The sequence below is a fragment of the Pseudonaja textilis genome, chromosome 1 (genome assembly GCF_049901715.1).
Source record: "Pseudonaja textilis isolate UNSWEBS1 chromosome 1, rPseTex1.2, whole genome shotgun sequence".
In the NCBI taxonomy this organism is placed as follows: domain Eukaryota; kingdom Metazoa; phylum Chordata; class Lepidosauria; order Squamata; family Elapidae; genus Pseudonaja; species Pseudonaja textilis.
In genome coordinates, this window is record NC_141990.1 from 24,623,294 (window position 1) to 24,650,776 (window position 27,483).

Sequence of the window (27,483 nt, forward strand, 5' to 3'; positions counted from 1 at the left end):
TTTATATTAATTTTTTATTGTTTTGGATGTATACATGTAGCAGTTATACCATACATGTTTAAGAGAGTTACAGATGAAGAGATCGGTGACACAATCTAGTTGCACTATGGAATGAATGCAAAAGCATATGAGCCAATATCTCATATGAACACACTTGCATATGTACACACCCATATATACAAAAAGCATGGCAACTGTGTAACATGAAGATACGAAGTTGCTGTTGATTGAGTCAGCCCTTTTATTCATTTAGCATGGCTAATTTTTATGTATTCATTTATTCAATTTCTATAGCCACCTACTGAACCAAGTGACTCTGGGCTTTATTAAGTGGCAATATGTCTCTAGAGCTTTAGCCCTCTATGGAGATGTTAGAGACTGGATTTAGGACCGTTTACATGGAAACCATGTATTCTAATTACCAGCGATTGCTCCTCCTACTTACTTTGCAGCTGCAATTTGAAGTTCCGAAAATTAAGGAAGTTCAGTGATTTGAAGAAATTTTTCAAGCTAAATGACTGCACCATCCATTCCTCATTATCTTTTTGCCTTCCTGGGGAGACAGGTGTCTGCAGCAAACATTAAAACTTTTTGGGAGGGGAGAAAAAAAAGGGAGAATTTACAATCCTGGAGGTCCTGGGGGCCCTGGAAATCCACGCGGACCTCGTAATCCAGGGTGCCCCTTTTGGCCCATCAGCCCTAAAGGACCAGGGGCCCCAGGTTTCCCTGGGATGCCCGGTTGCCCAGATGGGCCAGGCGGGCCAGGAGGACCAATGGCCCCCTCAGGACCTGGAGATCCAGGGTCCCCTTTGGGGCCTGCCCGCCCCTTGGAACCCCCTTGTCCAAAGCTACCCTTGCTTCCTTTGAATCCAGTGGGGCCTTTTGCGCCCACAGCGCCTCTCTCGCCTTTAGGTCCGGAAGGTCCAGGAGGGCCCAAGGACCCTTGTGGCCCAGGAGGGCCCAGACTCCCCATGTCACCCTTTACTCCTCTGCTTCCAGGTGGCCCTTTAATGCCAAGCTCTCCTCTGAATCCTCTGGGGCCAGGTGGACCAGGAACACCTGGAGAAAGAGAAGAGGCAGGGAAAAACTAAAGGAACGGGTAGCAATATCAGTTTTTTTTTAAAAAATATATGTTTACATTGTTCATTATTATAATCATCCCTAAACAGTATGCAAAATAAAACTATTACACATCATACAATCGTTTCAGTAAAATAATTATAGATAAAGCCCAGGAAATAAGCATAATAACTGAAAAATGGCATCTTCTGATTCAACGATAATCTGTAGAAGATGACACCCAAAGCCATCTCCCTTGATGACCCTAAGGGTCCTATAGCCCATGGTGCCACAAGCATAGACTGTGGGCCCCATATGGCCTGCCAGTACCCCTTTTATGGATCCAAATCCCCCAACAGTGGGCAAGGTAAATATTTATCCCGTTTTTGGGGTGTTGGATTTTTGAGGAATTTTAAGAATAAAACAACTAGGGTTTAAACCTGGTTGAAGGGTGCCCATTTCATCCCTTAAAACTTTCTCAACCTCCCCCAAACCTTTTGGAGTTTTGGGGACAATACTTTGTCCCTTGATGTGCTGAGAAGTGTCTGGCATAATTGCTGACATGATGAAATGGACATGAATTGATTAGAAGAGCAGGTTAAGAATTGAAGAAACTTCTTGGATTAGAAGTGAAAGGTCTTCAAGGAAGAAGAAAGTCCAGTTGCCTTTTGCAAATGCACCACTGGGACAGTGTCAGCCTCCACATTAAAAAACAACCAATAACAACCTCCAAATTAAAAAACTCAGAGGCTGTCATCTTCTCAAAGATCCATTTTATTAGAGATGTCATATTGGCACGTCTGAGGAAAACCCGAATCTGAGATTTCTGAGTTTTCCTTAGGCCAAAGAGAATCCAAAATCCAACCTCTGCACCCAATAGTTCATCATATGGTCCAATCATTACTTTGTTCCAATTGGAGACTATCCCCAGTCACTCCCCTCTAGGTGCAGAGTAACATGTCCTTGGCTCTCTGAGAAAGGAATGTTGTTATGGCTAATTTTCCACCACTCCTTGAAGTCCCCCTCCCAAATTCCCAGGCACTGAAATGTGGCAGCCCAGAAGCCTCAAAGAAAAATGGTTTCCAGGCTGACAGAAGGCAGCTTAAGAGCTTGCTTAAGGAATGAGCAATGGACAGAAGTAGTGCATTGGGTGGGCTCACATAAACCCTTCTGTCATCCTATAATCCTCTGTAACTTCAGGTCATATTTTGGACTGCTCTGTTTTTGTGGAGGCACCATTACTTCATCCTGCCTGAGACACAAAATAGCCTGAGTTAGGCCCAAGGCATATCAAGTGCACTAAGGTATTTTGGATTTGCTTGCTTTCTCATTTTTGTGATGTTTGTTCTGGCATGTTTTTTCCCAGTTTGCAGTTTGAAAATGTAATAACAATATGTCACATGCATTTTGTGCACTTTCTTCTTAAAGTACATATTTTGTATTCATTTCCCTCTAAAAACAGTTCTGTGCTTTTTCTTGTATATGCAATTTTGTAGATTATAATACTTGTGTCTACATATATCCATAATATAAATATTACAATATTCTGAAAAGTGAGGATTTTGATATTCATGTAATTTATTCCAAATGCATTTTAAGATTCAGAAAGTGTTTCTAATTGAAGTTCCCCAGCATAGCTGCAGAAAAATGCCTCTAAAATGCAACAGGATTGAACAAAGTTTTGAAATTCTGAGGCAAACCAGTAAAAGTAACATTAGTAGTATAAACAAAAGCTGTATTCCTTGCAAATAACAAGCTCAAAGCATCCAAAAACATCAAAATGTGGAAAACCGCAGAGGCAAAATACCTGCATTCTGAAAATGTTTAGGTAGTTCTTATAGCTTTTGGGGAGTGGAAGACAAAAGGCTAGGGTAATTTTAAGCAGGTTTTTCCCCTCTGAAAGTCACAGGGTTGTAACAGCTGCGTATTATCCACTGGAGAATACATGTTTTTTTAAAAAAACATCCAGATTTTTTTTTAATAATTAGGATAGTAAGATTGTTTTCCTTTCTAAAATTGATGTTTTAAGTTAAAGGCAGATATCTTTCTTCTAATATAGAAAGAGAAAGGGAAGGACACTCACTCCCATTATTATATGATAATTTGATACTCGATTTTGGTATTGTAAATCTCAAGGGATGTTCAGCTAGTGACAAAGTTTCCTTGCTTGCTGCAGATACACAGTTTCTGCTGCCTAGCTTCAGTTGCTCATATGTGAAGCACCTTTCCAAAATTCAGATTCTTGTTTTCTTCCATCCCAGTTGATGCATTTGACAGGCAGGAGGTAGACTGACAGCTGTTTCCAAAAAGGAGGCCATAGGTTTTATAACAGAGTTGCCCGTTCATCTAAGAGACATCTTATTTAGCTTCTCTCATCCAGGTAATGAGTGGGTTCTGAGTCTCAATTCTATGCAGACATTTTCTGGATCCCAGAAGCAAGTTACATACTGAATTTACAGTTGTCCTCCAAATTTATGACATTGCTGTGAATATTTCCAGCAATTGCTTTGGTAGTATGATTTGTCTGGCTAATACCTTGCTTGTCAATGCATTCTCTGCTTCATTTGCAGTGAAACGGCAAATGTCTTTGTTGACTGTAACATTTCAATGTTTTGCCCTCAGGTTTTTTGCCAAAATATTCCTCCCTCAATTATCTTTACCCTAAAATAGAATTTTTTTGCAACTTTCTACTGCCTGCAGGTATCTTTTAATTCCTATAAAGTTAGAGGCTTGATATCTTACAGAAATCAGTTTGGTGACAGAAGGAGGAACCTCAATGCCTATCTAAGCTGGCATATACCTGAAACTGGGAAGAAAATCTCTAGCCAAAGAAATCAAGGCTTATAGTAGAACTGATGGACAATCAGCCGCATGAAAATGCATTAACTTCCTGATGTAATTGTGTCTTACATTACAATGTCTCAAGCAAGAGTACACTTTTACTGCTGTGATAATGCATCTAAGTTAATTTTAATTCTAAGTTGGAGAACCTAGAATTGCAAATAAATGCCTCTTGGCCTCCTGCTTTGATGAGACAGTTTGTGGTGCCTTTTTAAAAAAGTGGCCAGAAACTGACAAAGCCAGAATTTTCATATAGATTTAAAGAAACTTCTATCAAGAGCTTTTCTTTAAATATTCTAGGATATAACCTAATGAACTAGTTAAAAAACGTACAGCAAATAGAAGTAAACAGTGGACCTCTCTGTTCTGTAAAGGTGACCAATGAGTCTCTGGAGCAGCATTGAGGGAATCAAGGTTATTTTTGTCAAAATCCAGACTATTCCACTGTAAAGCACTGTGAAGCAGTGTCTAAGTCTAAATGAATCAACATTAGTATTCTTTTATTTGGGATATATTCACCTGGAAATCCAATCCTGCCATTTGTTTACCTTGTATGATGGTGATGTTCTTCAGGACCTCCCCATGTCGGATGTCAACAGCTTTCATCTCTTCCATGACCATGGAAAGGTTGCGAATGTTAAAGTTTAACTGGGCACTGAGCAGGCTAAAACGCTCCCGCAGAAGATCGGTGGTGCTTATCATGAGGCTGACTGATTTGTTCAGGTAGTAAAGCTCTTCAGCGTGTGTGTGGAAGCCCAGTGTGCAAGAGAGTCGCACATCATCCAGGTACTTGAGCATGCTGTGAACATGGCTATCAGTGGCATTGATGTTGGTAAAGATTGTGCTGATCTCAATCTCATGGGATGTCATACGGCCCTCTAAGGTCTGAAAGTGCTCAGCTGTCCTATTTTGCATGTATTGAGTATGGTATTGAAAGTCATGCATGTTTTCCTCGTGGTCATCCAAGAAGGAGGAAATGTTGTCCAGCTGCAACTGTAAACTTGTTACTTGGAGAATGAAGTCATGCATACTCTCTGAATTCTGGCTGATCCTTTGTGAGGCAACACCTAAATTAGTTTGAATATTCTTGATCAGATCAGCTGTTTTGGAAAAGGTGGTCTTCACGGTGCCAAACAGCCGGGTGTAGTTCTGCCACTCAGTCACAATCTTCTGTAGTGTCAGGGTCTCCTCATTTGTCTTTCTTTGGATGATCTGGACCCAGTCTGAGGTCTGCCTACTGGTAAAGTTTATCTGCTGCACAGCAGTTTCAACATCAAAGTGTTCTTGAGTTAGCTCCTTGAGTGAGCTGCCTAGCTGAGAAGTGGCAGCCTGCCAGCCCATCACTTGGGCCAGAAAGAGGCTCAAACTCTGGTTGACCTGCTGAACAGAATAGAAACATCTATCCACTTCATCGGTGATCTTGCTGCTGGAAGATGAAAGCTGCTGGTGGGCTTGTCCAGCTCGATCAAGTAGTGCATCCTGGGCTAAGAGCTTCTTCTGAATCTCCTCCAGCTCCTTTTGCAATTTGCTAATTTCTTGTCCAAGTTGCCCTGCGTCATGACATAAGGAGCAGTTGTCCATTGATTTCTGATCTGAATGAAGGAGCAGAAGCATATCAGTTTAGTTGACAACTCTGTTTTAATGCTGAAGTTTAAGCAATAATTGATTACACTTGGTTCCTTCCCATGACTAAATTATGGAGAACATATTAGGAAAATAATGTGGCCGCACAAAAATAAATACATGTTATAGAATCCAGTTTCACTTGTTGGAGAATTTAAGCTAAAGTGATACCGAATAGTTTCCTGATGTGATTATATGCAAATCACATCAGTCCAGGAAGCTTGGTCCTTGTTATCTGAGGATGATGTAAGCTGTTGTTAAACACAGCTGGGAACAATAAGTTGGGGATGGCTGAACCCAGCATACAAAAAGCTGGAGGCACTGGTGGTACTGGTGGCACTGCTTAATTTCTTGCTACAAGGTCCCTGATCTGGATCCCCAATTTTCTTCCATCATTGTAATCTGCTAATACCTAAGAAATGAGAAATGGATCATAGATCTTTGACATCAAGTCTTATTTGACCTTCAGTTACCAAAATGTAGTTGTATAAACGGAAAACAAGTTCTATCCACCATGTTTCTAAATTGTTCCTTATGGCAAAACATATATTTTATATATGATTGAATAATACATAAATCCAAGCATTCAATGTAATACCAAAGATATGCAGATGCTTACTAACTGGATGATTTATCCTATGCTACTCTATATAGCTAACCAGCATCTTATCATATATGACTCCAAATTTCAAGATGGACCCTCCAAAGGAAGAATAAAAGATCTTAACAATGTAGTCTGATCCCAGCTTTCCTATATAAGATGCCTACTCCAATTGGAAACTATTTAGAGTAGGCATCCAGGTGCCTACATACTCATTGTAAGGCATCCAGAAAGTATCCATGATATCAATCACTCCAAGATAATTTCTCTTCAATTGATTTATTTAGAAACAGATTTGGCATGTCAAAGGCAATTTCCCAAAGTGAAAATTTATCCCGCATTACACAGAATCCACCTTCTCTCCTCCCTTCTCTCCTCCCACTTCTACACTTCATAAATCACTAGAACCAATGGAATTTCCTAATACGCCACACAGAATAACCTTGAACTTTTCAACTCCACCAACTCTCTTAAAAAAAAATGTGGCAGCTGAATTTCAAAGCTGACACCCATGTGACATAATTATGTATGTATGGATATATACTTCATTAGCAGTTATAATCCTTATAATGGGAAGACCAGAACAGCAACAGCTCTCTGTTATATAATAACTACTAATTAAAACCAGTTGTGTATAAATAAGATATTTCAGTTGATCCACAATCCTCATATACCATCCAGTCTCAAAAACACCTATGAAACAATCATCATAGAAATACAGTTCATGCATACTCCTTTCTTCCAGCAGAAACAGCAAGAAAGAAACAAAGAAACAGGGTGCAAGAGAATGAGAGACAAATGTAAATATACTATGAAGAGAAGAAACGGGAACAAAACTAGATGGAGATATAAGGGGTGTGTATGAGCCGGGGAAGTAAATCCATGAATTCTACAGAATGTTTAGGATTGGACTAAAAGAAAAAGAGAGAGGTTTGGCAAGCAGTTTATCCCAAGGACAGCTAATTTTAGGTTAATTTTAAAAAGCAGCTTTATTTGTAATCTTTTGTACCTTTTGCCTGCCCTGTTCCTTTGTTTTAACAGGTCCTGCTGTTCTCTTATCAGCACATGCAAGAGGAATAAAAGAATGGAAAACAACCTGATAATCCTGACTAGCCTCTGTGTGAATGCACCTGATCCAGGAGTCATAGCAGGTAGGAAGTTTTAAACTCCCAGCTGCTGGCATGAAAATACAGTTTCTCTGAAGCTAGAAAGCCACAATAGAAACTCCCCATCCAATGAAAATCATTGCTTTGAAAGAGAAAATAAGTGAAAACATATTCCCTTGTCCAGTGGTAAGATTCAAATAATTTAACAACCGGTTCTCTGCCCTAATGATGTCTTCCAACAGCCAATTCACCAAACTGCACCAAACCAAACTGTTTGGTTCTCCTGAACTGGTGCGAACTGGCTGAATCCCATCACTGCCCTGGTCCATATTGAAGTGGTGGATAGCTTCTGTGTTTTAGGATCAACCATCAACAGTAAAGAAACAGTCAAGAAATAAGCTGCAGACTCACACTTGGTGAACACACACCTTGGGATTGTGGATTCCTTGTCTGGCCGTTCACAGAGGGGTCAGATTAGGTAATCATACCTCTTCAGCCCATATTCTTAACACTGGTACACCACAGGATTGCATGTTGAGTCCCTTACTCTATAGTCTTTATGTGCATGACTGCATTCCTACTCATGCTAGTAATACTACTACTAAATTTGCAGATGATACAACAGTGGTGGGACTCATCTCCGGGTGTGTGTATGTGTGAGTCTGCCTACCGTGATGAGGTGGACTGATTGCTTTCATGGTGTGGAGACAATAACTTGGTCCTCAACACCAATAAGACCAAGGAGCTTATAGTGGATTATAGAAGGAACAGATCAGACATCCAGCCCTTGTTTATCAATGGAGACCAAGTGGAGCAAGTGGCCAGTTTTAAGTTTCTGGGTGTTACCATAAAAGAGGACCTGACCTGGGGTGCCCACATTGCAGCACTAGTCAAAAGGGCCCAGCAGAGATTATACCACTTGAGGCTTTTCAGAAAACAACTGAATGAAAAACTGCTGGTGACCTTCCACTGCTGCACCATAGAGAGTATCTTAACTTACTGCACCTCGGCATGGTTTGCCAAATGCACAGTGGAAGATAGGAAAGCGCTCCAGAGGGTTAACATCATCGCCCAGATGATCATTGGTTGCCTCTCCCCTCTTTGGAAGAGCTTTATAGGTCCCGGTGCCTTAAGAAAGTTCAAAACATTCTCAAAGATCCATCTCATCCTGGGAACCCTTTTTTTGAACTATTACCATCTGGCAGATGGTACAGAATAATAAAAACAAGGACAAATAGGCTGAAAAACAGCTTCTATCCCAGGGCAGTAGCTCTATTGAATTCTACTGTATAGTGCAATATTAATGCAATATGAGGAGTTTTCGATTCAATGTATAGAATGTGAAGGATGTGTGTGTTTATTTTCATAGTCATAATGTACACTGAAGATGGTATTTAATTTTGTTGTACAAGGTGCAATGACAATAAAGTAAACGCCTTGGAAAAGATATTCAGATATTATGATGAATACCATGGACAGCCAAGGAAACAAACAAATGGCTCAAATGACCAGGCTCAACTTATTTTATTTAGGACATATTATGCAAATACCTAGTTTCCAAGAGAAGGTGCTAATGATGGAAGAAGATGCCTACCAGCAAAATACACAGGGACAAACATAGTTGCAATGAGTGCACTATTGGAAGATCAGAAGGACCAGTAGACATAGATTATGATGAAGAAAATTTATTTGTATGGTTGGTAAGATCAATCAAACAATCAACCCTCTTCATAATCACAATGGTCCCCAATCTTAATACAACTGCCAGCCAAAACAGTTATGAGAGATGCTGGAAGATGTTAAATCTGCATCATCTGAAGGATCAGAGGTTTCCTCCAGTTTGCAGTAGGGAAGGAGTCTTGCCTTGCCTTGCATATAGGACATATCAATTTCAAACCCCTGTAGGAACTGAAACATGTACCATATCAGTATGGGAACTTAAAATAAATGGAGCTAATTAGAATGTAACATTCATGGGTTTTTTTTTGATGAAAACATTAAAGCAGCAACATTGCTCTTACCTAGTTCCTGAAGATTTTCTTGGACTGACACAATTGTCTTTTCATAATATGTCTGAGTTGAGTTAAATTTATCAGCTATTGATCCCACTTTCTTGAAAACTGCAAGAAAAGCATGAAAAATGAATTAGCATGTGATTGTCTTTGACTCAAGATTATGCCAGAGTCATTATCAACTCAAGGTGAACAACAAGGTTGGGCAGCATAAAATATTCCAGGTGAAAGAAAACTCCATCTAAGAGATTTTAATTGTGTTTATTTCCTATTGCACCATAAGCCAAACAATGATGCAAATTTAAATAGGAACGGGCTAGGAGTTTTCAAATGTCTCCTTTGCTATAAAAGTTACAAATTAATGGTCGTTCAGTAATGAGAATCTTCCTGGGAAGGAAAATTATAGGATTTGTTTAATATAACACATATGAAGAACAAATGTTTGGGAAATCTGTCTGGCATATCACATGTTAGAGCATTGAGTTTTAGCTGCCTATTGGAATGTTTATTGTGTCATTTCTTTATAAATCTCTGCAAATATTAGAAGAACCCAAATCCATATATGTACTTTGCCTGCAGACTTTCTCATTATAGAGAAAGTTTATTACTGAAAGTTATAGTAGTCCAAAATGAGGAAATGTTCCTTTAAACCACAGGTTGGTTATCTGCCATCCCTTCTTGTGGTCTCTTGAATCCCCTCTGAATATAACTGATTAAGGTGTTTTTCTGCCATCTTGATGCACTCTACATATATATATACAATATATACATATACATATATATACATATACATATATACACATACATATACATATACATACATACATATATATATATATATATATATATATATATATATATATACACACACACACACACACACACACACACACACACACACACATATAAAATGAGATTTCAGTACAATAAAATGAGATATACAGTATATAAAATGAGATTTCAGTAAATTGATCTACGATAGGAAATCGATAGCTCTAGGAACCTGGTTAATCTTTCATTCTGCAATAGTGTATAACTACTCCCCTCTCCAATACAGATAGATCTGTATTTTATTTCCTTTTTCCTCAAGGGCAGATTTCCTTCCTCCAGCCAAGTACTAAGCAATGTGGAACAGTGTCAAGTTTTCTGGCCCATACATCTCCCCCAAACATTCCCTTGTCCTGGCCACTGCAGGATTTTTCCTGACTCATGTTTATTTTGCAATTCACCATATCCTTGCGGTTCTTCCAAGCCAGCTGCTCATCTGATCTTTACATTCTGTACATCTCCACTGAGGTTTCCTCCTTATGGATAAGTTTTACCAGTGAGGAACAAAGATTGAAAGGGATGCAGCTTTATGGAATCAAATCAGATTTCTTCAATTTGACTGTTTAAAAATTCAATTTATATATGTGAAAATATTTCCAGAATATTTCCTAATTAATTTTCTGGCAGCTGTTGAATTTTCCTTGTTATACGGTCATACTTTTCAATCTAATCCCTGGTTTCTTTACTTGCCCCTCTGACCACTTTTGGCTGCAAGAGAGGCTGAAACACTAGATCCCATTGCCATTTTTTTTCTTATTTGTTTAAATTGATTGGTGGACAGGTCCATCTAAAGACAAAGACTTGAAACTGACCCATCCATGCTTAGCTTTATGTATGGCAACTGAAAGGCTCCATGTTTACAAGAGGTCTGTCTCCTCGCATCATGTTCTTAGAGTAGTTTACAACTTTCACATCAATCCACTCAGGTAAATTGGGAACCAATTTGGACTAGTGGTTAAGGTACCAGGCTAGAAAGTCATAGATTGTGAGTTCAGGTCCTGCCTTAGCCACAACAGCCAGCTGGGTAATTTTGAGCCACTCTCTCTCTCTCAGCCCAACTCACCTCACAGGGTTGTTATTGTGGGGAAATAGTAGGTGGAAGGTGTGTTGGATATGTTTTCAGCCTTGAGTTATTTGTAAAAATTAAAAGGTGAGATAGAAATAATTAAATAAATCCATTTTTCATACTCCACTTATTCAATTCCACATGGATGTTGTCTTTTAAGTATCAGTGAAGTTTCCTGCAGATGCTGCTGGGTATCCTGAATGCTTGTATAGGGTGATAAGCTCTGGCCTTTAAAAACCTAACAAACATATTATGGCATTAGTTAGAGCTTTCTATTTATCTTATATATAGTCATATAGAGTGACTGTATAGAAAAAGTATGTTAGGGCTTTTCTAATAAATAACAAGCTGTTTCTGAACTAAAATAATGCTCAGTTTTCACCAGTGACGTTGACCTTTTTTCTATTGTGTTCATTCTTCCCGGGTCTATTACATCCTAGTATCTAATACACAAATTGGGAATGTAGGATTTTTGCTTTCCATCCTCTACATTCCTTGGCTCAAAAGAGGAAAGATTCCTAACTGCCAGTTGGAATTGGTTCAAACCGAGGACAAAAGAAAGACGAGCCCCTAACTATCCTTGGGACAGTTGCTTTTTTAGGGTACCATTTCCACTTGGCTTGATATCAATATCAGATTGTTCCTTAAAAGGGATAGGATTGCAGTCTCCATCTTGGGAACGTTTAGGCCAGAGGTGGTATTCAGCAGGTTCTGACCAGTTCAGAACTGGTAGTGGAAATTTTGAGTAGTTCAGACAACTGGCAAATACTACCTCTGACTGGAGATTTTATAGTATCCTTCCCCTGCCACGCCCACCAAGCCACGCCCACAGAACTGGTAGTAAAAAAAATGGAATCCCACCACTGGTTTAGGCCATGTTTACAACCTGGCAGATTATGTAGGATATGAAGCACACAACTGCTCTTTCAACACAGCCACTTTTGTTCCAGCCTTAACAAGCACTTTTGTTGCAGGCTCCATTATAGACCGTGAGAGGAATATGCAAACCAGATTGGGATGTCTTTTCATTCTTTCCAAGTCAAAAGAATGCTGGAAGAAATTATGCAAATAGGCTCAGGACTTTGTATTCATCCATAGAACAATTATTCAAAATCAACATAGGGGGACCTAATTCATGTGATGGAAGAGGCCAGGAAAAGAAAGGCTATATTTGTAAGTGGAGCCAATCCATTTAGAGGCTGCAGAGAATAAGATGGATGAAAAATCCTTCAAAAAATACTTTCAGATTATGAGAAGATAGGTCATGTCAAAAAGGCTTTTATTCTAGAAACAATAAAGCAGTAACATAAATGAAAGAAAACAGTGTGCAGCCCAATTGTTGGGAATCAGGCAGCAAACAAGTTTATTATTATGGTCTGTCACACCACAATTAACTAGATGTTCAGGCTGGATTTGACATTTTTATCCACCTAGCAACTCCATTTCAAGGACCTGGGATAGCCAATGTTGTTTGATGGTGTTTATCATTATTATATGGGGGAAATCAATAATTGTTTTTTCTTTGGCTTAGCCTTAGCGCATAGTGACCCCAGCCAACAAAGACTTCTTCAACAAACCATGGATAAACACACCAAGGTTTGAGATCAATTTGAGATTCGTTTAGTTTCATGTTTTTAAGGCCATGTTGCAAACAGATAGAATAGACTAGAATAACAGAGCTGGAAGAGACCTTGGAGATCTTCTAGTCCAACCCCCTGCCTAGGCAGGAAACCCTACACCACTTCAGACAAATGGTTATCCAACATCTTTTTTAAAACTTTCAGTATTGGAGCATTTACAATTTCTGGAGGCAAGTTGTTCCACTGATTAATTGTTCTAACTGTCAGGAAATTTCTCCATAGTTCCAAGTTGCTTCTCTCCTTGATTAGTTTCCACTCATTGCTTCCTGTCCTGCCCTCAGGTGCTTTGGAGAATAGCTTGACTCCCTCTTCTTGGTGGCAGCCTCTGAGATATTGGAACACTGTTATCATGTCTCCCGTAGTTCTTCTTTTCATTAGACTAGCCATGCCCAGTCCCTGCAACAGTTCTTCATATGTTTTAGCCTCCAGTCCCCTAATCATCTTTGTTGCTCTTCTCTGCACTCTTTCTAGAGTCTCAACATCTTTTTTACATCGTGACAACAAAAACTGGATGCAGTATTCCAAGTGTGGCCTTACCAAGGCATTATAAAGTGGTATTAAAACTTCACGTGATCTTGCTTCTATCCCTCTGTTTATGCAGCCTAGAACTGTGTTGGCTTTTTTGGCTGCTGCTGCACACTGCTGGCTCATATTTAAATGGTTGTCTATTAGGACTCCAAGATCCCTCTCACAGTTACTACTATTGAGCAAGGTACCACATATGCTGTACTGTGCATTTGATTTTTCTTGCCTAAATGTAGAACTCTACCTTTTTCACCATTAAATTTCATATATATATTATTAAAACATTTTGCCAAAAAGCTTCATAAAAAAGACGAGACTTATTTGCAGATGTTCCAGGCTAAGCAGATGGAATCCAAAGCAGGCAGGCAGAGTCGCCGTGGTAAACTGAACACTTCCCCCAAAGGAATAACATACCAAGATTGGCCTTTGCTAGCCAGTTCTTAAAACTGAAGGGGGAACAAGTGCAGGCTAATTGCTAGAAAAAAGACAAAGCTGGACCAGGAAGGGCCATCAAAAGGGAATCTGGGGAAAAGGAAGAATTGCTGGATACTTTAAGCCCTCCTCCTTCCAGGGTGCTGGAAAATGCTGAAGGAGGTTGATTAATGATACCTGAGTTCCCACAGATACACCCTGTCTGCAGCATTTAAGCTGCATGAGTCATAGCACTGCCAGCAGCTAACACCCTAATATTAGAAATATGGACCAATGCCTTTTTCTCCATGCTTTGCAGGGCTTCAGCTACTATAGAGAACTGGGAACACGAAAACATGTTTGAGCTACAGTATCATTCCTAGAGACGCAGTGAAGAATATTCTAGCTGTCCGGTTCAATAGACTAGAGGAATCTGGAGAAAATGGATTACATAGATTCTTCAGTTGTATTTCAAAGTGGCCATAGTATATAGACTGGTTTCTTGATGACTTCTGCTGCTATCACTCTGGCTCTCCTTGATCATTCGGCAGATTTCAATATCGTCAAGCACGTTAAGATTACAATGGGCTATGCTGCAATGGTTCTCCTCCTTTCTGTTTGGGTGATTCTTGTCAGCATGGACAAGGGGAGAAAAGATCCCAGACCCAAAGCAGCTGATCTTCTGGGTAATGACTAAGTATTATCAGCATGCTGATGATATTCAATGGTTTTGGCTCCATCTTTCCCTGGAGAATCCTCATATTTGTCCTGGATAGGGTAGCAATTCCAATTTGGGATTAGTATGAAATCTGAAGTGCTTAGTATCTCTTGCCTTGAAAGAGGTGATGGTGTGTCTTTTCCTCAAGAGACAAATATGTTTTTCCCCAGGCCTTGAGTTAAGATAGATGATAAACCTCTCATCAGACTTCTATGTAATGAGTTGGATGGTTGTCCCTTCAGTTAACTTTTGTCTTCTTTCTACTTCATTTATATTAGTTTGTGTTGTTTTACTGCTGTAAGCTGCCCAGCATCATCATGGAGCTAGGTGGCTTAATAAACAAATAAAGGAAAAATGGGTAGTCCCTTACTCACCTAAAGCTGCCAGCACCACCACTGCCACTACCAGCAAGACAACAAAGACATACAACACTTTCACAGATGTCTGTAGTGTTAGGTTTTTCTCACATTGACTGCAGTTGGTCCTCATTCGGCCTGCAAGGGATAAAGTATACATGGAGAACCTGGTATATCTAGGGCTGAGTTCAGCTTCTGACTTCATTCATATGCCTTGGATTTTTGAAATATACCCCAAAGAGAAAGGATTGTGAGAGCAGAGACTGCACAAAAACAGAACATAGTCCTCAGGGGTGGAAGGGTGTTTTTGGAGAACCCAGTAGAGTTTCCAAGATTTTCCAGTGCTGGAATGAAGTGAAAAAAGAAGGGCAATGAGGGAGGAGACAACCCAGACAGGCTTAACTTTCTCTTACCATTTGGTCTGTATCTGAAGGAAGGCATTTCCTCGTCTTCTCCAGGAAAGTCCTCTTCTAAAATATAAAAGTAAAATTAAAACAAACATGTTTAAGTATCAGCAATGGTGAAACAAAGCATTGCTACTTTTTGTCTAGACCTGTTATATTTGGCTTTTATCAGATGTCCTTTTGAGTTCTTTGGGTAAAGAAGCTTTATTAAATAATGCCAGTGCCTCCCACAGACTTATAGCACTATTAGAATCAGATAGCATGAGTATGTTTTGGGACACAATGAGACTGTTATGTGTGATCAAAATAGCCAGAATTCAAATAACCACAAAAACAGAGGTTGCTCTTTAGCTATGACTTGACAATAACAATTAAGATCCATATCTGCACAGTTGTTCCTTTCCAACAGATGTAAATGCTGCCATCTTTCTCTGATCAGGTGATCTCCAAATTACAGCTGTCCATAATTTCCTGGCAAGCAATTGGCCATTCTCTCCAAAGTTGATAGTTTGACACATATGAAGAAGTTAACTTCAATGCTTCTTATTTTAACTTAGTTTAACATTTTGTAATCTTTCATGGCAATTTTGTCCTCTGAATGCTAGAACAGAAAGACTACATTCAAAAGGAAGGTATTGACATTTTAAAAATATACTATGCTATGCAGAAAATATATATAAATATATTTTGCTGTGGCAGGGGAACAACAAGAGGGAAATATCTCTCACAGAAACTCTCTATGATACTAGAACCTCTGCCTAGAGTAGGCTAAAAGGGGGCTGTGTTGTTTAGCACATTATGGGAAAGTCTTAACATACTGGGTCAATTAATAATGTGCTTGTTTGAACATGCCATGTGATATGAACACAACAACTGGCTTTGTTAATCTGATATGGGATTAAGCATGTCATATGAACTCTGCCTTGAGTTCATTGCAGAGAGGAACAGGAAATTGGGAGGTCAACTTGAGTAGAAGGGAACAGGTAATTGGCTGGCTAATCCCCTATGTAGAAGTATCTCTTGATGCAATGTTCTATTGCAGGATTCATTTATCAGAATCTTAAAACTACTGAAAAAAAATACAAGGCTAAGACAATTAACAACTAGTTCATCATAACTAGTAAACGGGCCTCCATGACATACAATATCATATCATAGGGACAGATATGTCAAATAATGGGAGAGTATTACTTTCTCCATGCTCCTCTTGCGCAATTATTGGCTTCTGTTGCAGAGCCAGTTCAATTTGGCACAGGATTATCAAAATGCAACTATGTCTTGATATATATCTATGCAACCTACCGATTCCCATTAGGGTTATTAGTGCATTAGTTATTAGTTGCACCAATACATGTGCAAACATTCATTCCTACATACATATTGCATACTTACCTGCAGTCCTCTTTCCTAGTGACTGAGTTTGATAGTAAGTGGGGAGAGGCGTGGCCTTTCTCCCTCCCTAAAGTCTTTTCACTCAATAACAATTTCCTGATGCTGTTTACAGGATGGACTGGCCAACATGCCTGTCATATGCATGTGTAATTACACATTTGTAAGACGTTCGTCAGAAACTCTATTCAGCACAGTGTATTACTGCTTGGCATTACAAATAGGTTAAAGATGGAGATTTGGGATCAAAAATTGAGGACTTGAACATTGTTTTAGAGTTTAGTACATCATAAAAATAGACAGGCCATTGTAATATAATTTGTTTATTGAGCAAGGAGGTCTTGAGAGACATGGTGAGCTGGGAGGGGGAAATTATGTAAGCTGCTTACTGGAACACCCAGCAGAGGCACCAAGGTAATGGATGAATGGATAGAGACTGGGTGGGACCCTAGATCCACATAACAGCAAGGATCAGGCCAGAGACAATGATGTGAGGACAGTATCAGAATGAGCCAGAACTAGGTCCCAGATGGCCCTAGAGAGACATTAGTATAATGCTCATGTAATCTGAGGATCCTGAGCTGTCAAAAGTGCCAGTTTATCTTGAGCTCTGCACCAGTTAGCATTGGGAAGGCAGGATCACCAGAGCCTAGAAAAAAAGCATAAATGCAACAACCCAAGAATCTTTAGAGGAATTAACTTGCATAATCTGCATTTTATTCCTCTCACTGTGTTTATTTGGCTCTGCGATCTTCTGTTCCCTACCTGGGGTCACCATCTAATTAGATGAAGCAACATTAGTTGGGAAAACATCCTGTGTATGCTTTTAGATTGTTAACATCTATTGTATCATGAGCCTTCCCTGAATAACTCTATAGTATTTTGCTTGGTTGCCTATTTGTATAAATAGCATGGATATCTATTTCAGATTGTTGTGCTTTAGTCTCTCCTGAGGATCGTCAGAGAAAGACTTATGCACTGAAACTGAGAATGTCTTTGAGAATTCGAAACAGCTGTTAAAAAGAAGTCGTTTTAGGTGGAACACTTTCCAAAAAATACTACAATATATTTTTGTGAATCTCTTAAAAAAAAGTCTTTGCACCCCCCACCCCCATTTTGCTGTTAGTTTGAATGCAGTGGCTTAACTTTCTCACTTCTTGAATATAATTTTTTCTGTGCATAGGAGATCATGTGTTGGCACTCTTCATCCTAGACGTGTGGAATGAATGCATGGTTGGGAACTGTTCCTAGAGGCTGACTAAGCAATACACAAGAGCAGACCATGTCCGGTCTGGTAGGTTCCCAGAACCAAGTTAAACATTTATCTTAAGAACATAACACTTCCTGTGGATCACTGAGAAGCAAAGTTAAATCTCTGCACCCTTGAGGTATCCGATCAGGCTGGCTATTTCCTTATTGTTGATGGTGTACTGTTGTTAGGAAACTATACAGCAGCTCCAGTGGCCTAGAGGTAGAACTCCTGCCTCACAATCAGGAGGCTGTGAGTTCCATCCTAGGTAGAGACTAAAAATAGGAATAGCAAGGGCACTTAGACTTATATACTGCTTTACAGCCCTCTCTAAGTGGTTTACAGAATCAGCCAATTGCCCCCAACAATCTGGGTTCCTCATTTTACCCGCCTCAGAAGGATGGAAGGCTGAGTCAACCTTGAGCCTGGTGAGATTTGAACTGCCAAACTGCAGGCAGCTGGCAGTCAGCAGAAGTAGCCTGCAATACTGCACTCTAACCACTGCACCACTCTCCTGCTCGAGCAGGGGGTTGGACTAGATGACCTCCAAGGTCCCTTCCAACTCTGTTATTCTATGAAAAAAAAAAATCCTGCCATCTAGTTGGTTGCTGATTAATTGGACAGCAGGGGACAATGAGTGGTTTTCCTGGCTTGGTATGACTGAACATATGTGAGCTATTCGTTTTCTTTGACAATTTCTGATAGTGCAACCCCTGTGATCGATCCTTAAATGTATCTCACCATTCTTTGATCGCATGCAGATGCTTTCCAAACCATAATTAGATTTGCTTTATCCCAAATTTCAAAAATTTTAAATCTACAATTTTATTGGTTCTCTTTTCCTTTCTATTGCTATGATATCATTTATTTGTTTTTCCACCATTAACGTTACTTTGGCTATGATTGTATATAATTGTCCTTGAGAGTTTGTGCTGCTAAATATTATCAGATGTATTTGAGTACACATGGACTGCTTTGCTCTGAAAAACTTCTTATGGGGTCTGCCCAAGCCCGTAGCTCGGGTGCACCACAAAGATTTCCTGTAGCCCCCATTTTTTTCCAGTTAGTTGATATAGCTCAAGATGGCTCAACTTCCTTTTTTTGGCAATTCTGCAAGGCTTTGGGGCAACAAATGAGCCTGATCTACTATTTATAAATAGTTCTATCAAGTCACCAAGAATTTTCTGGGCTTTTATATCTGTCCAAATTTTTTAATCTGTGCTTTTAGTATCTTGCCAAGGCCCTTGAGGTTTCTTGCAAATGTTTTGGAAAAGACCAATGAACAAGATCCTTGGGGGAATGAGCCTTCCTTTAGTTTCCCTGTTTTTTGTTTTCTTTTTCTGGATGAGGAATCAATGTTATTTGGATACTGTGGTTAACCAAAGAGACTAGGATGCCCCAGGGATTTCTTTGCCAGCCACAGGCTAGGCAAGTTGACAGAAAAAAAATCACAGATTTGGCAGTGACTTTGGCCATCAAAATTAAAGACAAATGACAAAATGTGAGACTTGATGGAGCTGGCACTCTGTGGTGGTGGGAATCCCCTGGGCCACTTATCTTACATACATAGCAGGATATCCAATGCTGGACTGACCTCAAATCATTCTTTTTACTATGTTTAATGGGACACTTTCCACTTTCTAAAATGTAATAAGCTGAAAAAAATACATAACTCAATCATCTTACCAAAATTAAAGGGTTTTTTAAGGTCTGTTTTTTTTTAATAGTTTCAAAATCACTGGGTATATGTATTGCTGACCTTATAATAGTGGTCAACAAATGTTTTCCGCAACTGGCTTTTCCTTCTTGAAATGAATGATTTTGTAAATGTCTAGGCTTATTCAACTCTCAAGAGGTAAACCCAGAAGAAAAAGAAATGTCTTTTTAGAATTACTGCATTGATATGGACTTGGGGAAAGCTTGACTAAAGAGTGCAATGTCAAACCCAAACTTGGGCAATTTGGAAAACTTAATGCCCAGGGATGTATTTAATAACCATGGAAAGTTTAATCATGATAGTGCTTCAAACAGAGCTGTACATGAGGCGTAGGGGGAGGGGGGAGGGCCAGCAGGGAGGGACTTGCCCAACACCCTTTAACCAATTCATGCTGAAAGCAAAATTTATGCTGAATTGAAGGCAATATTCAGATCAAACCTAGCCCTTTGTTTCTTGTTTTTTTAGCCATATTATTACATCACAGCATGTTTGAAGAAGATAATAATGGAAGGAATTTCAATAATAAATTTAAATTTCTGATCTTTGTTGATTTATCATACACTCTTCATCCTAGCCTGCTACTTTAAAAAAAATCTTCAGGGTGGCTGAGATATTTCTGGGCAGGGAGCATTATGTCTTGAAGTGGCCTTATTTTGAAGATCAAATCTTTGCTTACTCTGGCTCCACAATCAGACAACTTGAGAAAAGCAGTGGAAGGATACTGTCAAATGGACTAGGCCTTCCTATATTTATTTAATTTTCTCATGCATGCAAGCAGTTATCTGTTTTGAGATTCTCCCCCTTATATCAACAGAAAATTGTCACTGGGCAGCATGCCAACTTTGAGAATTGCATAAAATAGTCTGGTGTTGAAAGGTTTATTTATGATTGCATTTGTGTGTTTTCTTAAAAGGCAAATGTACTATTGGACCATGTTCCACGTTAATGGAAGAACAGAGACAAATAACATAAAATAGTTTGAATCTTGGTAAAAGCCTGTGGTTTCAGTGCAAAACTTTTAAAAATATGATGCTGAATAGATTCCTGATAGAGCATTACACGAGCGTTTCTAAGAGTGGGCAATGGATGTAATTCATGGGATATGCTATTATGTAGATCAGATTGAACTGAATGGGAATCAAGTAAACTTTTTTTTTTTGCAATTATTCTCTATAATGGAAGAGCTTGTCAACTATACACAATTGTTATAAAATTTAATCATTTATTTTAGGGAATTCAACTCTTCTAGTCTTTTGCTGAAATGGAATCATTCCTGTTAATTTTGCTAGAATTTAGAACGTTTTGATATCCCAGCCCAGGTCTCTTGGACCATAAAGGCAACAATCCTCAGCTAAGTTGGGAAATTTAGGAGCCAGGTTGAGAAAAGCTACAATAGCAACTTCAAAGAACTTCAAAGAAGAAGCTAGCCTAGCATCTCAGCAAGTATCAAGTTGACCCCTTTTTGCATCCTGGGAAATTCTGTTTGTTAGCAGGATTTTTGTGATTATTTGAGCCCTGTTTTTAAAAAATGAAAATAAAAGTTTGTGCTACCCATTCATCAATCCTGAAGGCTAAAACTAGCAATCATCCCATTTCTAAAGAAGAAGCCAACTCCTTTCTTCTGGCACTTCAAAAACATCTGCTCACCTTAAACACAGAGTGGTTTCTTGCAATATTATTATCATCCAGAAAGATGGATCATGCATCATGGTCATGAAAGGAGAATGGGGTTAAAATGCAGTGTCTACAAAGCCTGTTGTAGTAGAGCCAAGGAATAGAATTATTCTGCCTAGTCTCAAACAGAATGGCCCAGGGGCTGAATATTGCTCTTCTGCACGTGCACACATATGCTGTTTTCCAGAATGGTGGCTTTGAAAATTATGTTTGCATTATCAGGGTTATGGAAGGGGAAATAAGGTGCCAAGCAGATAAGCCCCAAATGGGTCCAAGCCTCACTCATTTTTAAAGTTTGTCACTTGGTATGCTGTGCAAATCCCTAACCAAAGAAGTCAAAGAACTCACAGGATGACTTAGGTCAGTTGCTCACATTTAGCCCTACTACATAGGCTTCCTAAATAAAATTAAGGAAGGTCCTCTTGAAGTTCTTAGAGGTGCTCTATAAATACAATGAATGAATAAACAAATAAATAACAGAACATTTGGACCAGCGGTGGTATTCAGCAGGTTCTGACCAGTTCTGGAGAACCGGTAGCGGAAATTTTGAGGAGTTCAGAGAACTGGCAAATACCACCTCTGACTGGCCCTGCCCCCCACCTATTCTCTGCCTCCCTTGTTCCAGCTGATTGGCTGGATCTTCTTTTGTTGCCCTGCACAGGAGAACGGAGCTGGAAAGCAGGTTAGTGGGGTGGGGAGGGAATGGGATTTTGCAGGTATCCTCCCCCTGCTATGCCTATCAAGCCACGCCCACAGAACCAATAGTAAAAAAAATTGAATCCCACCACTGATTTGCATCACACACAACTGCACTGTATTTGAAAGCTGTGCCATCAACTGTTTCTATAAGAGAAGAGAATCTAGGAAGCAACATCTGAATTGCCTTTGGTTATACCCTTAAAAATAGCCATAAAATTGGAAAACCACCATCTGAGTATGATTTTGTCCACCATCTAAGTAAGATTTTCAGCTTGGAGTCATTACTCTTTCTTTGAGGCTCCATTTTCTCCCTGGAAGTGCTGGACTTGGCTCCTTGTTCTGCAGTCTGTTGGTGGAACACAGGGGGCGCTCCTGCTCTGTCTTGTGGTAGCATGGCATTTGGCCTGCTTCCAGCTTTGGGATTCTTGACTTTGGTTCAGCTATAGAATAGGCATTCGAAGAAGTCCCCTCCATTCCTAACCAAAGAAATTCCCCCATCATACATTTTCTTTCCAATCATTTTCCTTTCTCTGTTCTCTTTGGTGCTTTTGAATAAGACGTTTACCATGCAATTTCTTGTCTTAGTCACAGAAATGTGCAAATACATACTATCTTCCACACACCATACGAAAACTATCTCCTCTATTTTCTCATTGCTTCTTTCATTTTTCCTCCCATTTAAAAAGGAAAATATGGCATAACTGACAACCAGTTTTTGGTTGCAAATGCTAAGAGCGCCCGCTCTGGAGGGACAGAATATTCACAGATTTATTATTTATTGGAAGAAGTCAAAACAGTATATATGAGAGGTTCCTCTACATTTATCACCACAACCCCTGGAACATAAATGGGGTTGAGGCAGAGAGAGTGACTGGCGCAAAATCACCCAGTAACTCCATGACTGAGGGAAGATACGAACCTGTTTTTCTTAATTATTAGCATTAAATTATAGCAAGAATTTTCTGAGCTGCAGCAATCCGGATTACAAAGAGGTCACTTTTTCCCTCAAAAAAATGATTCTTAATAAATCAGCCAGTATTACATCTTGGCCCACCAGGACAGGAAGACAAGAGTATGTTTTAGATCCCATTGATTAGGAATATACATCTGGTGGGACCATGAAAAAGGGCCTTCTCAGTAATGGCCCTTTCTTCTTGGATCATCATTCCCCCTAAGATACAAGTGGTCTCTACCTTGTTGCTTTTCCAAAAGGCCGAAAAATGTAGTTTTGTCGCTGGGCCTGGGGACCACAAATGAAGATGAACCCATCAAATGATTGAATTGATTAGGTTGCTAAAGGGTGGTGGGGTGGGGTTTTTTATGCGGTAGATTTTTAAACGTTGTAAGTTGCATGGGATCAACTATGTGTGAGTTGGATAGCCATATACAATTAATAAATAATAAACTCCCCATTCTTCCTACCCCAAAGAGTGATTGCTATTGCCGTCAGCTTAGATCATTTAGCCAAATATCTAGAAGGCAAAACCATTCTGGTAAGAAAGTCAAGTTCAGTATAATTTGTCAGTCAGAGATGGAAGGCTTTCTCCAGCCAAGAGCTCTGTACATAAAAGACAAATCAAGCCACCCAGGCCAATGTTGAGACATATTAAAATATGAGAAGAAAGAATAAGGATGGAATTTTCTTTTCCAGATAGCATGATAGGCAACAATTAATAAGGTGGGATTTCCAGCTAGAGTAGGGGGAAGGGTAAAGAAGAGGTGAGCTTAGACTCCTTGCAGAACAGGAAGAAACATAGATCTTACCGCCCCCAGAAGCCCTTATTTGGCTGTTCCTAAAAGAATGCAGTTACTTTGGCAAGATTCTTGTAAATAGGCATGCAGCAATGAAGAAGTAACTTTGAACAGCTCATCTTGTTCTGGTTTCTTGGGCCTGATAGACAAAGAGAAAAGAGCAACTGCCTTTTGAAAGATCTAGCACTCAGAGACTGCAATTTGGTTTATATCTACCTTCCCTTAAGGATGATGATACCTTCCAAATATATGGATCATCACCTCTCGTAATTTCCAGCTAGCACGACGATGCTGGGAAAAATGGCCTTAGGTGAGGGATAGCTGCAGAAAAGCAAGATTTAGTACATGTTCTGAATTCAACCAGTTCAAATGGTACTTGCAACAGTCCAGGACTTTCAAAACAGGAGGAGTTGGAAACATCAGCTTTCTCATTTCAATCGCACCATTATGAACACTGGTATTAAATGAATCGTTCAGCCAACTGGAGGGGGAATGGAACCCTTTAATCAATTTCTGTGGAAGTTTGAAATCTGAACTATACTTTTGATCTCTGAAGTTGGACCAGGAAAATGGGTGGAGGAGGGAACATCCTGAGGCCCCGAGGCAAAAAAATTGCTATGGTTGTAAACTGGCCTCTTCAAGAGGATGTGTTAGGACTTTTGATAATCCTACACCATTTCATGCCAGCCACTCATTTTCCCTCTCGTGGTTTCCCTTTTATTAAACATTTCATCTTCCTCATTCACCATATAGCAATTATTCTTGGCCACCAGATTTAAAAAAAAATTAAAAGAAACTGGAAGAGGGATAGAAAAGGGTAAGGAGAAGGATCAGAAGAAAAGAAAATTGGGGCATTTATATCCTTCAGTCTTCGGACAATGCTGGCTCCCTCAGCCAAGAAACGGAGATGAGCACCATGTGGTGGAGTCAGACATGACTGACAAGGAAACCTTTACTTTTACTTTTAAATGACAATAGAGTAGCGCTTTAAAGTATCTGACAGAGTTGGGAGCATAGGCATCAAGGTGTCACACTGAAGAAGGTCAAGAGATTTCATGTGGACTGTAATCCTATACAAGCCAAAGGGGAAGTGGTGAAATAATCCTATTGTGATGGTAGCTATACAGATCTTCCACACGAAAAGTCTGTTTTGGAAGAACAGCGACGGAATACCAGCCACAAGGGAGGGCTGTTGCCTCTATGATATATGAGTTGCCAATGTTGCGGGGGAAAAAATACTGGGTTACATGGATTGTGGTCAAATCTGGCAGGGCTATTACTACTTTATGTGATCGTACATATTTCCCACTCATTTCAGCGGAGGTTAAGGAGAACATTTAATTGCCATCCCTCAGCAGTCCTCCCCAACCCCCTCATGCTTTTCAGGTATTTGACTACTCACATCACCAGGCAATACATGGTTTAATATGAATTAATATTATCTGTCCTGTAGCAAAGGGTGTGAAGATTGTAAATACAATTGTGAATCTCAAGGGCACCATGTATTACAAACAAACACAAGTTCTCCTAAGGTATCTAATGTTTTCAAGTGCTTCTGCTCGTTATAAGTAATTCCAACCAGTTTTGATAGAGAAGGGAACATAGCGTCTTTGGGTACATCAGTGTAGGCCACCTCAGAGTTTGACCATCTAGCTCAGGGATGTGAAACTTGCATCATCATGGTGTCATCATGTGACGTATTGTGACTTTCCTCCCTTTCGCTAAAGCAGGCATGGACATGGCCAGCGTGTGATGCATCTGGCCCATGGGCCACCTGCCCTAGCCCATATAAACAACCTCCATGAAGCTTTTGGGAGAGGTCCTTCACTATTCTGGAGTTTGGTGAGCATCAATATACTGGTGACCGCTCTACTGCTTTGGATGAGGTCACACTTCCTTAAAGGGTTAGGTGTTTCTGCTAGAGTACCAGGTGAGGGTACCCTCTAGCAGTACCCTCTAGAAGAGCCTTTTATAAGCTTCAGCTGGTTTGATCATTGTGTCCTCTCCTGGACCAAGAGAAGAAAACAAAGACACATGCCCTTATCAGATTATCATAATTTTCTCTTGGTGGGGCTACCACTGAAGATAGGTTGGAAGCTACAGCTGAAGCAAAATACAGCCATTGCCTATTTGCAGGTCAGTGCTAGCCTATTTTGTGGCTGCTGTACTAATTGCCAGTAGGCATCTGGGCTCAATTCAAGGTGTGGGTGCTGTTGTTATATACCAGGTAGAATTTGCACATCCTATACTGTCTAGCCAGGAAAGGCTGTTGCAGGTACTCAATCCCTCAAAAGCTCAAGTAGGTTGGGACCTGGGGAGTGACTTTTTAGGTGGCAGTCCCCCACTGCAAAACAGCTTGCCACAGGAGGGCAGATTTAACGCCAATCCTTTTATCCTTCAAAAAATTGACAGAGACACTCCTCTCCCATAAAACTTTCAAGATGAAGACTTTTACTTGGACAACATTTATTGTATTTTTAATTGTATTTTTTGTAATTGGTTATAATGTTAAAACAGGGATTCCAAACTTGGCAACTTTAAGACTTGCGGACTTCAACTCCCAGAATTCCCCAGCCAGCCATGTTGATTGGGGAATTCTGGGAGTTTAAGTCCGCAAGTCTTAAAAGTTGCCAAGTTTGGAGATCCCTGTGTTAAAACATCAAAACATCCTATTTTGAAACTGATGAGTAGGTGGCATAGTGCGGTAAGAAATATCCCTGATTGTCTCCAATTGTCTATAGGCCAAAGTTTGGAATATTCGTGGTCCTATCTTGCTTCCTTAGTCTTTGGCTATTAACACAACTGTTTTAACCTGATCACAGAATAAACTCGTTTTCTGAATTTGCACAGTCTATTAAAGCAGTCACTAACCAAATGAAACTGAGTGCATATTAAGCACACAAGTCTAATCAAGGTTATTCTTCAACATGGTCAGTATGTTGTGCCAACAGCATCTGCAACGTTTCTACACGACTTAAAATCCGGTCTGGTTAAAAGTCAGATGGGAAGGTAAACCGCGGCATTTCCCAAGACAGCAACCCCATCTCCCTCCTCTGCCTGACCCAAGGGGGCGACTGGGGATTTTTTTTTCTAGAGGAAGGGGGTGAAGGAGAGCCCTTTGATGGGACACTGCCTCGTCCCTCCCGCCTCGCTAAGCCCGGAACTCACCTTTCATTCTCCTCCCGTCCGTCCGAGCTGAGCCTGGGAAAACAAACAGCAAGAGGCTGACGCTTCGACCTCATGGGACTAGGCCCTAGAGGCCGAAAGGAGGCAGCCGGGGTCGGGGGGACAGTCTCATCCGAAACAAGAGCGGCGGTCCTTGGGTGGCTGGGACGCTACGCCGCCCCCGAAGTCCAAGGAGCCCCGCCGCTAAAACTTGTTGCTTTCGGAGGAGGGGGGACGGCAAGGCGGGGCGAGGTGCCCACCCTTCAGGGCCCCGCGGCGGCTTGCCGTCTCCTCACGAGCATCCTTGGCGCGCCGTCTTTGCTTCCCTGAGCGCAGTTTAACACACAGGAAGCATGTTATCCGCCACGCTCCGTCCTTCTCTTGTTCTGCTCCTTGGGCCGGAGCCCAGATAAACTTCCTTCCAATGTCCCAAGAGGACGAGCGGCTTCTCTACGTGCCAGCTGCCTCCTTCTCAAGCTCTCTTACTCTCTCTCCCCCCCTCGCCCCCATAGACGCTGCCCCCAAATCTAGGGTGGGCGGGCCGGGGAAGGAGTGCGAGGCGAGGAGGCTTTGGATCCCTGCCGAAATATGCGCTGTCCCTCCCACCCACTTCTAATTGCTAACAAATGTCCTCTTACTGACAAGGGT

At 40.4% G+C, this 27,483-nt stretch overlaps 1 protein-coding gene across 2 annotated transcripts; it reads right to left on the reverse strand.

Moving 5' to 3' along the window:
• On the reverse strand, window positions 1-27,483 carry SCARA3 (scavenger receptor class A member 3). 2 transcript variants are annotated; one of them, XM_026708609.2, is made up of 6 exons: window positions 26,839-27,483; window positions 15,200-15,256; window positions 14,805-14,924; window positions 9,252-9,350; window positions 4,449-5,492; window positions 1-1,059 (listed from the first exon to the last, which is right to left on the reverse strand). In XM_026708609.2, exons 1-6 carry the CDS (start codon window positions 26,843-26,845, stop codon window positions 620-622), a joined length of 1,767 nt encoding a protein of 588 aa, XP_026564394.1. In that variant the 5' UTR covers window positions 26,846-27,483; the 3' UTR covers window positions 1-619. The 2 variants fall into 2 exon arrangements, with proteins under 2 accessions (XP_026564394.1, XP_087785467.1); XM_087929341.1 differs by lacking the exon at window positions 14,805-14,924 and having other exon boundaries at window positions 26,839-27,354.

Bases quoted from the DNA above. Each gene is read 5' to 3' on its own strand.
- SCARA3 (XM_026708609.2), bottom strand. The intron at 14,925-15,199 runs GTAAGAGAAAGT...TATCCCTTGCAG, and splicing joins CTTCAGATACAGACCAAATG to GCCGAATGAGGACCAACTGC. The intron at 1,060-4,448 runs GTAAACAAATGG...CTCTTTCTCCAG, and splicing joins GAACATCACCATCATACAAG to GTGTTCCTGGTCCACCTGGC.